This window comes from Ranitomeya variabilis, chromosome 1, assembly GCF_051348905.1.
Source record: "Ranitomeya variabilis isolate aRanVar5 chromosome 1, aRanVar5.hap1, whole genome shotgun sequence".
Lineage (NCBI taxonomy): Eukaryota > Metazoa > Chordata > Amphibia > Anura > Dendrobatidae > Ranitomeya > Ranitomeya variabilis.
Genome location: NC_135232.1, coordinates 1,079,607,203 through 1,079,624,447, shown reverse-complemented (window position 1 = coordinate 1,079,624,447; position 17,245 = coordinate 1,079,607,203). Strand labels below are relative to the sequence as shown.

Sequence of the window (17,245 nt, the reverse complement as noted above, 5' to 3'; positions counted from 1 at the left end):
GAAACTACAGAAAAATCTTTGAATGAGAAGGTGTGTCCAAACTTTTGTACTGTACTGTGTGTGTGTGTGTGTGTGTATATATATATATATATATATATATATATATATATATCTACACAGGAGATACAGGAGCGGCAATATATATAATAGATGGATGAAAAGCCGTCAATTCAGCAGCCGCATACAGTAAAATCACAGAGTGACCCATCAGAATAGATAGATTACACACAGTATATACACATAGAATAGATATAAAAATGTCAGTGATATATACAATTAGTACAGTGCGTGTGCAGCTTACTGTACATGTATTTAATTATTAAATTGATTGTTTTTCTGAAAAATAAATGGCGTGGGCTCCCACGTAATTTTCTTAAACAGCAGAGGGAAAGCCGATCGGTAGGTGTTTATAGCCTGGGAAGGGGGTAATAATGTCACCTTTGAATTGCTGGTTTTTCAAAGGACAGGAGTGCGTAAAAATCGGACGGCTTTCGCATGGCCCGAGGGGCCGTGTCATTTTTTTTATCACAGCCATTGAATTGCATTTTCGAGTCTCGTCCTATAAACATGGCAAATCGCAGTATGCTGTGATTTTTTTTCTCAATCCGATTTCATCTGAGAAAAACATTGCAGATGGGATGTATCTCATAGATTAACATTGGTCAGAGTGCAATACGATTTTTTATCGGATTGCACTCATCCGTTTTTCTCGTAGATAAGTATGAGCTCTAAAGTGAGGATCTTGAAAACTAGGCCTTTTTCAATCTCGCAATATTACACTGACCTAATAAAGGGAAAAAAGCCATAGTCTGCCCTAACAAAAAGACAAAAAACGATTACATACACATGTAACATGTGCATAATGGTACTTTTCTTATATAGGAGAAGTAAAACGCTTTCATACAACAATATGGAACTAAATTAAAGAGTGTTAACTAACTTCATAAAATTCGCAAATAAAATAAATATGGGAAAAGGCAAAAAAAGACTCTTACTGTACCCCAAAACATCTGTCAGTAGAAGTCTAATATCTATGTAGTCATGATGCAAAGCTCACTTAAGCAGAATCTGTCACCACATTTGACCTATGTAAACTATTGATATGGGCATACAGGCTATAGACAGCTGAAATCAGTCCTCCCTGTGTGTCTTATATCCATACCTCCCAACCGTCCCGATTTCAGCGTGACAGTCCCGCTTTGGCACCGGGGTCCCGCTGTCCCGCTTCGGGCATTTAAAATCCCGAATTTGCGGCCGCCGGTGAAGCCCCGCCCACTTCCGGGACGTAGAGAGAGCCCGATTAGGTTTGTGGCTGTTTTTTTTTTCTTATACATGCTGGGTCTCCTCCCGACCGATCCCGCCCCCGCCCCCGCCCCCGCCCCCTGTGTGTGCGGCGCTGCCACGCTGAGGAAGAGAGCCAGCAGCGATCAAGATGAGAGGTCAGCGACTCACTACCTGAGGTGTGTGCACAGAGCTCCGGCGTCTCCTGCTCTAGCTGCTATCCCGGCAGAGAAGGAGAGACGGGGGAGGTGCCGGGACAGTGCAGAGCTGTGAGCAGCCGGAGAAACTGAAGAGCTGCACATGGACAGATCAGCCGCCCCTGCACCACAGAGGAGATTGTGTGTGTGTGATGTGTGTGTGTGTGTGTGAGATGTGTGATGCTGCATTTGTGTGTGTGTCATATGTGTATGAGGTATCTGGTGTGTGTGATGGCTGGGTGTGTGTGATGGCTGGGTGTGTGTGTGTGTGATGGCTGGGTGTGTGTGTGTGATGGCTGGGTGTGTGTGTGTGATGGCTGAGTGTGTGTGTGTGATGGCTGGGTGTGTGTGTGTGTGTGATGGCTGGGTGTGTGTGTGTGTGATGGCTGGGTGTGTGTGATGGCTGGGTGTGTGTGATGGCTGGGTGTGTGTGATGGCTGCATGTGTGTGATGGCTGCGTGTGTGTGTGATGGCTGCGTGTGTGTGTGTGTGTGTGATGGCTGCGTGTGTGTGTGATGGCTGCGTGTGTGTGTGTGATGGCTGCATGTGTGTGATGGCTGCGTGTGTGTGTGTGTGATGGCTGCGTGTGTGTGTGTGATGGCTGCGTGTGTGTGTGATGGCTGCATGTGTGTGTGATGGCTGCGTGTGTGTGATGGCTGCGTGTGTGTGTGTGATGGCTGCGTGTGTGTGATGACTGCGTGTGTGTGTGATGACTGCGTGTGTGTGATGACTGCGTGTGTGTGTGATGGCTGTGTGTGTGTGTGTGATGGCTGCGTGTGTGTGTGTGATGACTGCGTGTGTGTGTGATGGCTGTGTGTGTGTGTGATGGCTGCATGTGTGATGCATTTGTGTCAAAGCTGCATGTGTTTGTGAGCTGCGTTTGTGATGCTGCGTGTGTATGTGTGATACTGTGTGTGTGATGCTGCATGTGTGTGAGCTGCGTGCCTGTATGTCATTATACAGTATGGAGAACTGTGGCCATAATACAGTATGGAGCATCATGTGGGGTCATTATACAATATGGAGCATCATGTGCAGTCATTATACAGTATGGAGCATCATGTGCGGTCATTATACAATATGGAGCATCATGTGCGGTCATTATACAGTATGGAGCATCATGTGCGGTCATTATACAGTATGGAGCATCATGTGCGGTCATTATACAATATGGAGCATCATGTGTGGCCATTACACAGTATGGAGCATCATGTGTGTTCATTATACAGTATGGAGCATCATGTGCAGCCAGTATACAGTATGGAGCATCATGTGCAGCCAGTATACAGTATGGAGCATCATGTGCGGTCATTATACAATATGGAGCATCATGTGCGGTCATTATACAGTATGGAGCATCATGTGCAGCCAGTATACAGTATGGAGCATCATGTGCGGTCATTATACAATATGGAGCATCATGTGCGGTCATTATACAGTATGGAGCATCATGTGCGTTCATTATACAGTATGGAGCATCATGTGCGGCCATTATACAGTATGCATGCGGTCATTATACAGTATGGAGCATCATGTGCGGCCATTATACAGTATGGAGCATCATGTGCGGCCATTATACAGTATGGAGCATCATGTGCGGTCATTATACAGTATGGAGCATCATGTGCGGTCATTATACAGTATGGAGCATCATGTGCGGCCATTATACAGTATGCATGCGGTCATTATACAGTATGGAGCGTCATGTGTGTTCATTATACAGTATGGAGCACTGTGTGGCCATATTTTTTTGTTTATAACTATTGTATATGAAACAGTGTGATCAGCAGTGCTAAATGGGTGTGCTTGGGACGTGGATATGGGTGTGACTAATTATGAATGGGTGTGGTCAGAGGCGTGGCCTAAAATTTGCGCGCCGCAAACTTTGTCCCTCTTTCCCATCTTCAAAAGTTGGGAGGTATGTTATATCAGATGTCTTGTTGGTGAGAAATCATCTCTTATCACATATATAAATTACCTCTTCCAGGCTCTGGGCAGGATGGTGCCTGGAGGATAACTCTGCCTCCAGAGCTTGTTTTCATGAAGGAAGAGTTACCAGTGTGATGGCCGCTCTCTGCTCTCCTGGTCTCACTGCAGAGCTGTGTGTGATTATACCTGACACATCCCCAGGTTCTTCTCAGCTTCAGCTTTCATCTCACAGGCAGACAGAGTTACAATACAGAAGAGCTCAGAGAGCTGCAAAAATGTGTTTACAAGAAGACAAAGATAATTTGTTTTTGCGGTGTTCATTACATATCACACTGATAATTCCCCTTCATGTATAATAATCTCTGGAGGCAGAGTTATCTTCTGGGCCGCATCTTCCCCGGAGCCTGGAAGAGGTGATTACACTTAAAGGGAAGGTGCCATCAAAAAATTTTTTTTTACAGAAATTGTAAAAATGTAGAGAATTAATGTTTACATTTTCTTAAAAAATATTATCATTTGTTTATAATTTAGTAAAATATGAAAAATAATTTGAAAAGTTTTGGAATTTCCACTTTTAAACACTAGGGGGAGCAGCTGCTGAAATTTCAGAAAAACCTCGTGTACAACTAGCTCACATTACTGCACTGCAGTAATTATGGGCGGAGTCTGCTGACGTGTGTGATGTCACTCCTCTCCTTCCCTTCTGGGTGTCTGCTAAGGGATAAGAGGTTCCAGGAACACAGTGAGCAGCCATTTTGTTGGTGACTGCAGAGTAAGGCTGCCGTCACACTAGCAGTATTTGGTCAGTATTTTACCTCAGTATCTGTAAGCCAAAACCAGGAGTGGAACAATTAGAGGAGAAGTATATAACAGAAACATATGCACCACTTCTGTATTTATCACCCACTCCTGGTTTTGGCTTACAAATACTGAGGTAAAATACTGACCAAATACTGCTAGTGTGACGGCAGCCTTAGGCTACTTGCACACTAGCGTTGTTGGCTGTACATCGCAATTCGTCGTTTAGGAGAAAAAACACATCCTGCAAAGTTGTCTGCAGGATGCGTTTTTTCCCCATAGACTTACATTTCCGACGCGTTGTGACGTATTGCCACACGTCGCAACCATTGTGCGATGGTTGCGTCCTGTTTTGGCGGACCACCGCCACAAATAAAACATTACATGTAACTTTTTTTGTGCGTCGAGTCCGCCATTTTCGATCGTGCATGCGCAGCCGAAACTCTGCCCCCTCCTCCCCAGACCTTACAATGGGGCAGCGGAAGCGTCGTAAGACTGCTTCCGCTGCCCACGTCGGGCATTTATTTCACAGCATGCGTCGGTATGTCGGCCCGACGCACTGCGAGGGGCCCGTACCGATGATAGTGTGAAAGCAGCCTTACACTGACAAGTAGACAGTCACAGAGGATGGCAGGCAGCAAGGATTCTGGGAGATATGTGGTGGAGGGAGCAGGGTGACAGCAGCACAGATTATTTCAGGAGAGCAGTGTGCTGGTCTATGGGGAGGCACCATGTTCAGTGCGCGGAGCAGCCAGGGATTGTACATAGAGCACTGTCTTTTATACACGTGGATGGACCGTCTGCTCCACAGAAATCCAGGAAACATTTCTGTGGATTGATGGCCTGTTCTGATCCAGACTTTGCATGCAGACCCCATTCCCCTCCTCAGATCCTGTCTTCTCCATCCTGTCCTGGCGATGTGTGAAAGCGAGGCGACAGGCGCAGTCTGGGGTGACGCTGGGAAGGAAATGTAGCCATATAGTAACGATAAAAATGAGACCCCTCTCTTCAGCTGCCTCACCAGCCCTGACTGCACCTAACTGGAGGTCATGCTGCCCCCTCTATTACCCCAGACCCGCATGCAGCTGCTCAGCCAGAACCACCATAGAATGGGTCCACTTTCTGAAGATAATACTGCCATAGTGTTCTCACATAATACCGCCATATAGATCACACACAATACCATCAAATAGATCACACAATACTGTCATACAGTTCTCACATACCACCATATAGATCACACATAATACCGCCATATAGATCACACACACAATACCATCAAATAGATCACACAATACTGTCATACAGTTCTCACATACCACCATATAGATCACACATAATACCGCCATATAGATCACACACACAATACCATCAAATAGATCACACAATACTGTCATACAGTTCTCACATACCACCATATAGATCACACATAATACCGCCATATAGATCACACACAATACCACCGTATAATTCTCACAATACTGATCAAGCATAATCACCACCATACAGATCACATAATACCGTCATATAGATCTCACATAATGCCATAATACAGCATGACCCCTGCAGCTCCTGTTATCGCACGCATAGAGTTGTGTGTGCAATGGGGAAAGATATGCAGGGGGGAGAGGAGTGCATGGGAGAGGATTAGATACACGGTTCACCAGACAGTATCACACAGGATAGGATTAGATACACGGCTCAGCACAGTATCACACAGGATAGGATTAGATACACGGCTCAGCACAGTATCACACAGGATAGGATTAGATACACGGCTCAGCATTCAGTATCACACAGGATAGGATTAGATACACGGCTCAGCATTCAGTATCACACAGTATAGGATTAGATACACGGCTCAGCACAGTATCACACAGGATAGGATTAGATACACGGCTCAGCACAGTATCACACAGGAGAGGATTAGATACACGGCTCAGCAGTCAGTATCACACAGGAGAGGATTAGATACACGACTCAGCACAGTATCACACAGGATAGGATTAGATACACAGCTCAGCACAGTATCACACAGGATAGGATTAGATACACGGCTCAGCAGACAGTATCACACAATACAGGATTAGATACACGGCTCAGCATTCAGTATCACACAGTATAGGATTTGATGCATGGCTCAGCATAGTATCACACAGGAGAGGATTAGGTACAGGGCACAGCAGACAGTATCATACAGGAGAGGATTAGATACATGGCTCAGCACAGTATAGTGATAGATACACGGTCTGATGTCCTTGATCAGTGGCTGCAGTGAGTCAGGGTCGGAGCAGCACAGAGCCTCCCCCTCCCCCCCTGTTACCTCTCTGCAGCTCCTGATAGAGGACATCAGACCCCAGCACTTCACCCTCTCTAGCGATTCTAGAGATTGAGCCAGGGCACCAGAGGACAGGGAACAGCCGACTGCTGACAGTGTGAGAGGAGAGGCAGCTGGAGCTGCCCCTCCAACAGCACAGCTCTCAGTCACAGTGGAGCTCACACACTGTGGGCTGAAGAAACATGGCGCCGACCTCCTGCCTCTGCTTTGATGTGGAGACAGCCCAGGGGGCGTGGCCAGATCAGAGCAGGAGATAATGAGGTCGGCTCCCGACTGCTGAGTCCTATGCACAGAGCTGCCGTAAATGCAGAGAGAAACTGTCGTGCTGGGACTCTTACACTCCTGCAAAACAAAATGGCGGCGCCCAGTGGCTGCAAAAATTATTAATAATAAAAAAGATATTAAGGTTAAAAAAAATAATTTTGTATTAAAGATAATTGTTTCTATAAACAATCATTTTTAATACAAAAACAAAATTGCGGCACCTTTCCTTTAAGAAAAATGTGGATCTATCTGGAGTAAGACATCGGATCGCAAATATCAGGGCATCATTGTATTCAGCTTCCTATGACCTACATGGCTTTTCTTCCCTCAGGTGGCTAATTTGCATATTTGTTCCCATGGATTAATGCCGATATGATTCAGTTTGCATTATGTACACCATAATTAGAGGCAGTCCACTCTCACGCCCCAAAGCTCTCTCAACAGTGTCTTATTGTTCCCTCCAAAGTTGTTTTCAATATTTTTTTCCCCTCTCCGTTGTTACTCTTTTTATTAATTTTACATGTGCCACTGCGTAAAATGGTTGTCCTTTTTCTTTGATATTGATAACTTATCTTTATAATAGATCATAAACTTGAGATTTGTAGGGGTCAGACTCCTGGGACCCCCATTAGTTGGCTGTTCCCAGCTCCGGCATGTACTGAGTAGAATCCCACAGCTCTGTCCCGCTATGTAGTGGTGTCCACCGCATACTGCAGGTCAGCGCCTATTGAAATGACTAGAAGCAGCTCTCCAGTAACCGAGAGCGGGCGCTAAACAGTGTTCAGTGCTGTGTCATACCGCCCATCTTCTATTTTCCTCTATCTGTATATTTCCTATTCCTTCTCCTACTGCGCTCTGCCCTGCCGTAATGCTAAGTACATGCCTATGAGGAAAAGTCATGGGACCAGTAATGATTTATATTCTCTTTGCTTGGAAATCCGCACCTGAGCAGAATACAAAATGTCACTGACTGGGTGAAAGTACTGCAGAGGTGCAACAAAGAAGGGCTTCATCACTGCAATGCATGTATTGATGATTCTTCAGAGGCTTGTTCCTATTCCTGCACACACTTATTATACGTATTGTTTTTTTTTACTATATGTATGTTTGTTTTTCAGTTGCACCCTTGTGCTTTTTGTATCACGAGCCGGCCAAATTGTATCAAGTATTCCGTGAGATGTACATGCGCTACTTCTTCAGGCTCCACTCAATCTCCTCTCACATATCTGTAAGTCATCGACATTAATCTTTGGTATTGTTGTAATTTTATAAAAAATACCAGGGATACATGGTGGCTCAGTGGTTAGCAATGCAGCGCTGGGGTTCTGGGTTCAAATCCCACCAAGAGCAACATCTGCAAGGAGTTTGTATGTTCTCTCTGTGTTTGCGTGGGTTTCCTCCGGGTTCTCCGGTTTCCTCCCACACTCCTATGTGACATACTGATAGGGAATCTAATGTCTGTAAAGTGCTGTGCAATTAATGGAGGTATATAAGCGAGTAAAATAAATAAGTATTGTACAGTATCCTTAAATATTAAGACAAGGGTGCTTGTGCTTGCTGCTCTCCACCATTTGTGTACAGTGTCACGTGTACAGTATGTGAACACTGCAGCCAATCACTGGGACCACCGAGGCTGCATTCTTCGCGTGTTGCAGATGTAACCTCACTGCTGCAACACTGCCAACATAGACCAATGGGGAGGAGCTGTACGGCTTCAGTAGGTCAGTACTTGTTTGTTTTTTTCAATTTAAGAAGTAAGCAATCTTGTCTCCTTTTGTAATGCCGAGGGAGGAAGATGCATAAACTCTCTGCAGAACAGCACAATGTGCTTGAGGAATTGTGGATCGGTGTTGTAATTTCATTAGGGCCTTGTTCCTGTAGTAACACTATTAATGACCCAGAGGCCTTCATCAGACTTGAACCATATCCACGGTAGTACATAAGGTAGGTGATCTTCTGCATGAACCAATAGCGGGAACACAAAACTGTGAGGAAGTAGAACATAGATCTTCTTAAAGTACCGTAGTTATCTCATGAGTCTTCTATAGCATAACCATAGGATATGCCATAAATGTATTAATGTCAGTGCCTCCTCTGAGACTTGCACTAAGTATTGTTTTAGTGTTAAGGTTTCCATACACGTCATATAGTAGCAGATTTATATCTTTTCATGGATAATCATGTTATCAATGATCGCTTCATTATAAATTTTAGTGAATATTGGCCATTACAATCTTTCACACTCTTCTACACGTATCTAATGACATCGGGCACAGCATAAACGATCTTTCCTAGAGCTTTCTATGTGTGACCATTGTCCAAATATTTAAAACTAAGAAGAGTGGTTGGATTATTTTTACTTTTTGTACTCCTTTGTATAGCACCAATAATTCCATTATCATCTATGTCTCCATGGGGGCTCACAATCTAATCCCCTATCCGTACATTCATGGAGTGTGGGAGGAAACCGGTGACACCCACGCAAACACGGGGAGAACCTACAGACTCCTTGCAGTTGTTTTCCTTGGAGGGATTTAGATACTGGACCCCAGCGCTCCACGGCTGCAGTGCTAACCACTGAGCCACTGTGCTCCCCTTGATTAAAACTATCTTTCTTTCAGGTGTAACTGTCATTATAATTTTTTTCAAAATAATAAACTTTGTAATATTTTGTATTGGCGGAATCTCCTTCTTTCTCCTCCTTGACTGATCTTTCATACCCAAGTTTCTCAATTCCTGAGTAAGATGTCTTCAGTGAATACAAATTTCCCATTACGAAGATAGGAGATGACAGTTGGTGCTCATAAAGCTCTACGGAGCAGTGCTCCGCCTGCGATTGTTAATGTGTTAAATGCCGCTGTCAATCTCTGACATCTACATTTAACACGTGCCGACGTGCGCACGTCATTAACTTTGCCCGTGATGTGATCATGGTTCGCCGATGGGTAGTCATGACAGCGGGGGGTCGGCTGACGACCCCCTGTGCCTGTCATTACGGTGCTTCTCTTCAACCATTCCTGTGGCCGGGCTTCAGAGGAGACAGCATTGCTGTATATAGCAGAAATCACTAAGGCATCGCTGTATATAGTATTAGTGATCAAAAAGAGACTATTCTATTTCTATTCTATTACAAAATGGTACTAATAAAATTGTCCTCGCGCCCCTCATAAAATAAGCCACACACAGTTCCATTGGCCGAAAAATAAAAACTTCTCCGGGTCTTGGAAAATGGTGACACAGCAATAAAAAATTTTTTTTTGCAAACTTCTGATTTTTTTTTTCACAGCTAAAATTATTTAAAAAAACTGGACATGTTTGGTATCGCCTTAATTGTATCGATGAATTGAATCGTATTCCTTGATCATTTTATCACAAAATGGACACCGTTAGAACAATTCCCAAAAAACGATATCAGAATTGTGGGACTTTTTTTTCACAATTTCACCCAGCTTGGATTTTTTTTTTTTAACAATTTTCGAGTTCACTATATGGTAAAGTGAATGGTGTCATTCAAGTACAACTCATCCCGCTAAAAACAGGCGCTCATATGTCTGTGTGGGCAGAAAAATAAGAGTTATGGCTCTAGGAAAAAGGGGAGGAAAAATGGAAATTAGCTGCCTCGTGAAGGGGTTAACAAGCATCCCATCTCCGTAAAGGGAAAGTCTGTATTCACTGATGACAGACTGAACAGATTTTACTTATTAATTGAGAATGAAAGATCAGTCCTGGAGGTGACTGAAGCAGGTTTCTCGGATACGATATATTACAAAGTTGCGTATTTTCATGTGTGCATTTGTTTTTTTTTTTAAATAAAAATGTAATTGACAGTTACCCCTTTATTGTCATCCAAAGAAGGAACAGTATGTTATGGTGCAAATCGTCAGTCTATTCTTTTAAGCAGTTTTAACCAATATATTTTGTTAAAGTATCAGACTTTCCATGGTGACCCCTGAGTATAATCTTATAATTTCTCACCTAGGGAATAATGTCGCTGTGTCTGCTGTTTGAGACTCTTCTACAGACTCATCTTCCACAACTCTTTTACCACCTTCGGGAGATTGGTGCACAACCGTATGTTGCTTTTGCACATATATATATTTTTGTATTTTGGACGTGGGGGACGGGGGAGTGCTATTTCACGTTATTATACACCATTTATCTAAACTCTCTTGTCTTAAACAGCATTGAAAAGTAGGTTTAATTTTACAACACTTTGCCTGCGGAATCTATTGTTTGCAGGGTGTATTCAAGCACAACTGTTTATTCTGTAAGAAACAACTTTGTGGTCCTATTTACTATGGTTTGTCAACCTAAAAACATAGTCATGGTCAAAAGTATTCTCCCAGAAAATTATTGCAATCACACGTTTTGTTATACACCTGTTTATTTCCTTTGTGTATATTGGAACAACAAAAAGAAGAGAAAAAAAGGCAAATTGGACATAATTTCACACGAAACTCCAAAAATGGGCCAGACAAAGTTGTTGCCACCTTTTCAGAATTGTGGGTAAACAACTTTGCCTCAAGCACGTGATGCTCATTCGAACTCACCTGTGGCAAGTAACAGGTGTGGGTGCTATGAAAATCATACCTGAAACCAAATTAAAATGGGAGAAGTTAACTCAATCTTTGCATTGTGTGTATGTGTGTTCCACACTAAGCATGGAGAACAGACAGAGGAGAAGAGAACAGTCTGAGGACTTGAGAACCAAAATTGTTGAAAAATATCAACAATCTCAAGATTACAAGTCCATCTCAAGAGATCTTGATGTTCCTTTGTTGCGCAATATAATCAAGAAGTTTACAACCCATGGCACTCTAGCTAATCTCTCTGGATGTTGACAGAGAAAGGTTGATCAAAGGCTGCAACGCAGGATAGTCCAGATGGTGGATAACCAGCTCCAATCAAGTTCCAAAGAAATTCGACTTGTCCTGCAGGCTCAGGGTACATGAGTGTCAGCACGAACTATCCAACAACATTTGAATGAAGTGAAATGCTATGGCAGGAGACCCAGGAGGACCCCACTGCTGACACAGAGACATAAAAAGAAGTTACTCAGCAATTTGTCAAAATGTACATGAGTAAGCCAAAATCATTCTAGGAAAGCATCTTGTGGACAGGTGACACCAAGATAGAACTTTTTGTAAAAAAAAACACATAATTCCACTGTTTACCGAAAACAGAATGAGGTCTACAAACAAAATAACACAGTCAAATATGATGGAGGTTCAAAGATGTTTTGGAGTTGTTCTGCCTCTGGCACTGGGTGCCTTGACTGTGTACAAGACATCATTAAATCTGAAGATTACTAAAGTATTTTGGAAAAAAATTTTGAATTGAGAGTCCTCAGTGGTTGATACCTTTTAATGGCTAACTGAAAAGATGGTAACAAATTGCAAGCTTTTGAGACTACTCAGGTCTCTTCATCAGGCACAGACTAAAGCAATTTCTGAAGAATCACATATTTATGCACAACATAGCACAGAACTGTCATTATGGGAGAGTGATAAATGATAAACAGTTGTGTCCATAAATATTGGAAAGTTCCTAGATTAGGAGTGAATGTTTTGTTGTACTCTGATTGGGGTCTGGTTCTGTTATGATGACCCCACATGGTCTGAAGTGCAAATTCCTTAATTGATGTAAAAAAAACATAAATCCATGCGACACATTCATTCCTGCACTAAGTGTGTCAAAGGTCGTCATAAGTTTATATTCCCAGATTCTCCTGTCTCTCTGAGATTTGAAGCTACCTTTCAATACAAGTAATTTCAGGTCTATGGTGCTATGATCAGGTATACAAAAATATTTGGCCACTGGTAGATCCTTTCTTTTTTCTCTTATTGTATGGCGGTGAGAATTTATCCTTGTTCTCAGTTTTTGCCCTGTCCCCCAACATACAGACCCCCAGTTGGACATTTAGTACGAATAATTAAGTACACCACATTAGAAGTGATGCAGCTGAAAGTACCTGGTATCTTGTAGTCCTGATGTGAATTGGAGATCTATATCTTGTCCGTGGTCATTATAAATGGACAGGTTTTACATTTTTTCTGGTTGCAAGGAAAGGTACCTGCAGCTGTTGGAGAGGACAGGGAGCTTCTGACAATGATGCTTCTTAGACTTGGGGGCTGCCTAAAACACAGTAGTGGGCGGTCTGGAAAAATGGATTGTAAGCGGGCATCTTTTTGGAGTAAAGGTTGTCATTTCTGTGCAGCTCCCCTTAGCACCTCCAGATTTGGATTGTAGGTAACTACTAGAGGTACCCGGTTATTTTCTTCTTTAGCTTTGTAATGTAGCAGGTGATTCCTTGATATTCTGGTGGCTCTTGTGATCTGGTTTTCAATTGTTCTTGGATGGTAGCCCTGATTCAAAAAGGTCTTTCTGAGGCGACCAAGGTGTTTATCCCTGTCCATGGGGTTGGAACATATAGGACTGTATCTGATGGCTTGGCTGTAGACAATAGAGTTTTTTATGTGTTTTGGATGAAAACTGTCCCATTTAAGGTATGTTGGACGTTCGACTGGCTTCTGATACAGTGATGTCTCTATTTTATTGTTCTGCAGCTTAATGATGGTGTCCAAAAAGTTAATTTCAGTACAGGAGTAGTTGAGTGTCAAGTTGATGGTGGGATGAAATTGATTAAACTGTTCATGGAACGTCTTTAGCTGTGACTCAGACTCCGTCCAGATGATTAAAATGTCATCAGTGTAGCAAAATGCTAATAAAGACACAGAGAAAAGTCCTTCAATTGTACAAATCACACCCAATAATTACACTCTTCTTTACTCATTTGTTAATCCAAAATAAAAAATCAAAGTAATCTTCACCTTTCCACCATAAGTGCATAATGATGAGGTCTCACAACGATCCCCAACTCATCCGGATGTGTTTTTTTTTTTTTTATTAAAAGGACTTTTCTCAGTGTATCTTTATTACTTTTGACATGTAATGGATGCACCATTTCTGGGGCAGCTAAGGGCTGGTGTAAATAATCTGTTAGTGGGCCAATATCTATGGCCCCTTTCAAGCCTATTAATATCAGCAGTCTGTTTAGCCTTTGCTGGTTAGTAAAAAGAGGGGGACCCCCACGTCATTTTTTTCCGCCCCCCCCCCCTTTTTAATAACCAGTAAATGCTAAGCAAACAGATGTGAGCTGTTATTAACCCCTTTCTGACATCGGACGTACTATCCCGTCGAGGTGGGGTGGGCCCGTATCACGGGGGGAGCGCGGCCGATCGCGGCCGGGTGTCAGCTGCCTATCGCAGCTGACATCCGGCACTATGTGCCAGGAGCGGTCACGGACCGCTCCCGGCACATTAACCCCCGGCACACCGCGATCAAACATGATCGCGATGTGCCGGCGGTGCAGGGAAGCATCGCGCAGGGAGGGGGCTCCCTGCGGGCTTCCCTGAGCCCCCCGCAGCAACGCGATGTGATCGCGTTGCTGCGAGGGTCTTACGTCCCTCCCTGCCTGCTCCAGACCCGGATCCAAGATGGCCGCGGATCCGGGTCCTGCAGGGAGGGAGGTGGCTTCACAGAAGCCTGCTCAGAGCAGGCACTGTGAAGCAGCCTGCACTTCTCTCAGATCGGTGATCTGTCAGAGTGCTATGCAAACTGGCAGATCACCGATCTGTATTGTCCCCCCCTGGGGCAAAGTAAAAAAGTAAAAAAAAAAAATTTCCAAATGTGTAAAAAAAAATAAAAAAAAATATTCCAAAATAATGAAAAAAAAAAAATATATTATTCCCATAAATTTCTTTATCTAAATAAAAAAAAAAAAACAATAAAAGTACACATATTTAGTATCGCCGCGTCCGTAACGACCCGACCTATAAAACTGGCCCACTAGTTAACCCCTTCAGTAAACACCGTAAGAAAAAAAAAAAAAAAACGAGGCAAAAAACAACGCTTTATTATCATACCGCCGAACAAAAAGTGGAATAACACGCGATCAAAAAGACAGATATAAATAACCATGGTACCGCTGAAAGCGTCATCTTGTCCCGCAAATAACGAGCCGCCATACAGCATGATCAGCAAAAAAATAAAAAAGTTATAGTCCTGAGAATAAAGCAATGCAAAAATAATTATTTTTTCCATAAAATAGTTTTTATCGTATAAAAGCGCCAAAACATAAAAAAATAATATAAATGAGGTATCGCTGTAATCGTACTGACCCGAAGAATAAAACTGCTTTATCAATTTTACCAAACGCGGAACAGTATAAACGCCTCTCCCAAAAGAAATTCATGAATAGCTGGTTTTTGGTCATTCTGCCTCACAAAAATCGGAATAAAAAGCGATCAAAAAATGTGACGTGCCCAAAAAGTTACCAATAAAAACGTCAACTCGTCCCGCAAAAAACAAGACCTCACATGACTCTGTGGACCAAAATATGGAAAATTTATAGCTCTCAAAATGTGGTAACGCAAAAAATATTTTTTGCAATAAAAAGCGTCTTTCAGTGTGTGACGGCTGCCAATCATAAAAATCCGCTAAAAAACTCGCTATAAAAGTAAATCAAACCCCCCTTCATCACCCCCTTAGTTAGGGAAAAATAAAAAAAATGTATTTATTTCCATTTTCCCGTTAGGGTTAGGGTTAGGGCTAGGGTTGGGGCTAGGGTTAAGGCTACAGTTAGGGTTGGGGCTAAAGTTAGGGTTAGGGTTGGGGCTAAAGTTACGGTTAGGGTTTAGATTACATTTACGGTTGGGAATAGGGTTGGGATTAGGGTTAGGGGTGTGTCAGGGTTAGAGGTGTGGTTAGGGTTACTGTTGGGATTAGGGTTAGGGGTGTGTTTGGATTAGGGTTTCAGTTATAATTGGGGGGTTTCCACTGTTTTGGCACATCAGGGGCTCTCCAAACGCGACATGGCGTCCGATCTCAATTCCAGCCAATTCTGCGTTGAAAAAGTAAAACAGTGCTCCTTCCCTTCCGAGCTCTCCCGTGTGCCCAAACAGGGGTTTACCCCAACATATGGGGTATCAGCGTACTCAGGACAAATAGGACAACAACCTTTGGGGTCCAATTTCTCCTGTTACCCCTGGGAAAATACAAAACTGGGGGCTAAAAAATAATTTTTGTGGGAAAAAAAAAGATTTTTTATTTTCACGGCTCTGCGTTATAAACTGTAGTGAAACACTTGGGGGTTCAAAGTTCTTACAACACATCTAGATAAGTTCCTTGGGGGGTCTAGTTTTCAAAATGGGGTCACTTGTGCGGGGCTTCTACTGTTTAGGTACATTAGGGGCTCTGCAAACGCAATGTGACGCCTGCAGACCATTCCATCTAAGTCTGCATTCCAAATGGCGCTCCTTCACTTCCGAGCCCTTCCATGCGTCCAAACGGTGGTTCCCCCCACATATGGGGTATCAGCGATCTCAGGACAAATTGGACAACAACTTTTGGGGTCCAATTTCTCCTGTTACCCTCGGGAAAATACAAAACTGGGGGCTGAAAAATAATTTTTGTGGGAAAAAATTTTTGTTTTATTTTTACGGCTCTGCATTATAAACTTCTGTGAAGCCCTTGGTGGGTCAAAGCACTCACCACACATCTAGATAAGTTCCTTAGGGGGTCTACTTTCCAACATGGTGTCACTTGTGGGGGGTTTCTACTGTTTAGGTACATTAGGGGCTCTGCAAACGCAATGTGACGCCTGCAGACCATTCCATCTAAGTCTGCATTCCAAATGGCTCTCCTTCACTTCCGAGCCCTTCCATGCATCCAAACGGTGGTTCCCCCCACATATGGGGTATCAGCGCACTCAGGACAAATTGGACAACAAATTTTGGGGTCCAATTTCTCCTGCTACCCTCGGGAAAATACAAAACTGGGGGCTAAAAAAATAATTTTTGTGGGAAAAAATTTTTGTTTTATTTTTACGGCTCTGCATTATTAACTTCTGTGAAGCCCTTGGTGGGTCAAAGCGCTCAAAACACATCTAGATAACTTCCTTAGGGGGTCTACTTTCCAAAATGGTGTCACTTGTGGGGGGTTTCAATGTTTAGGCACATCAGGGGCTCTCCAAACGCAACATGACATCCCATCTCAATTCCTGTCAATTTTGCATTGAAAAGTCAAACGGCGCTCCTTCCCTTCCGAGGTCTCCCATGCGCCCAAACAGTGGTTTATCCCCACGTATGGGGTATCAGCGTACTCAGGACAAATTGTACAACAACTTTTGGGGTCCATTTTCTCCTGTTACCCTTGGTAAAATAAAACAAATTGGAGCTGAAGTAAATTTTTTGTGAAAAAAAGTTAAATGTTCATTTTTATTTAAACATTCCAAAAATTCCTGTGAAGCACCAGAAGGGTTAATAAACTTCTTGAATGTGGTTTTGAGCACCTTGAGGGGTGCAGTTTTTAGAATGGTGTCACACTTGGGTATTTTCTATCATATAGACCCCTCAAAATGACTTCAAATGAGATGTGG

General features: G+C 43.1%; 1 protein-coding gene across 1 annotated transcript in view; it reads left to right on the top strand.

Moving 5' to 3' along the window:
• Positions 1-17,245, top strand: part of TBC1D19 (TBC1 domain family member 19) — a 314,406-nt gene that overhangs the window by 258,588 nt on the left and 38,573 nt on the right. The window contains exons 17-18 of the mRNA XM_077279938.1: positions 7,926-8,035; positions 10,787-10,878. Of these exons, the coding sequence (XP_077136053.1) occupies positions 7,926-8,035; positions 10,787-10,878 (202 nt within the window). The remainder of the gene's footprint in view (positions 1-7,925; positions 8,036-10,786; positions 10,879-17,245) is intronic.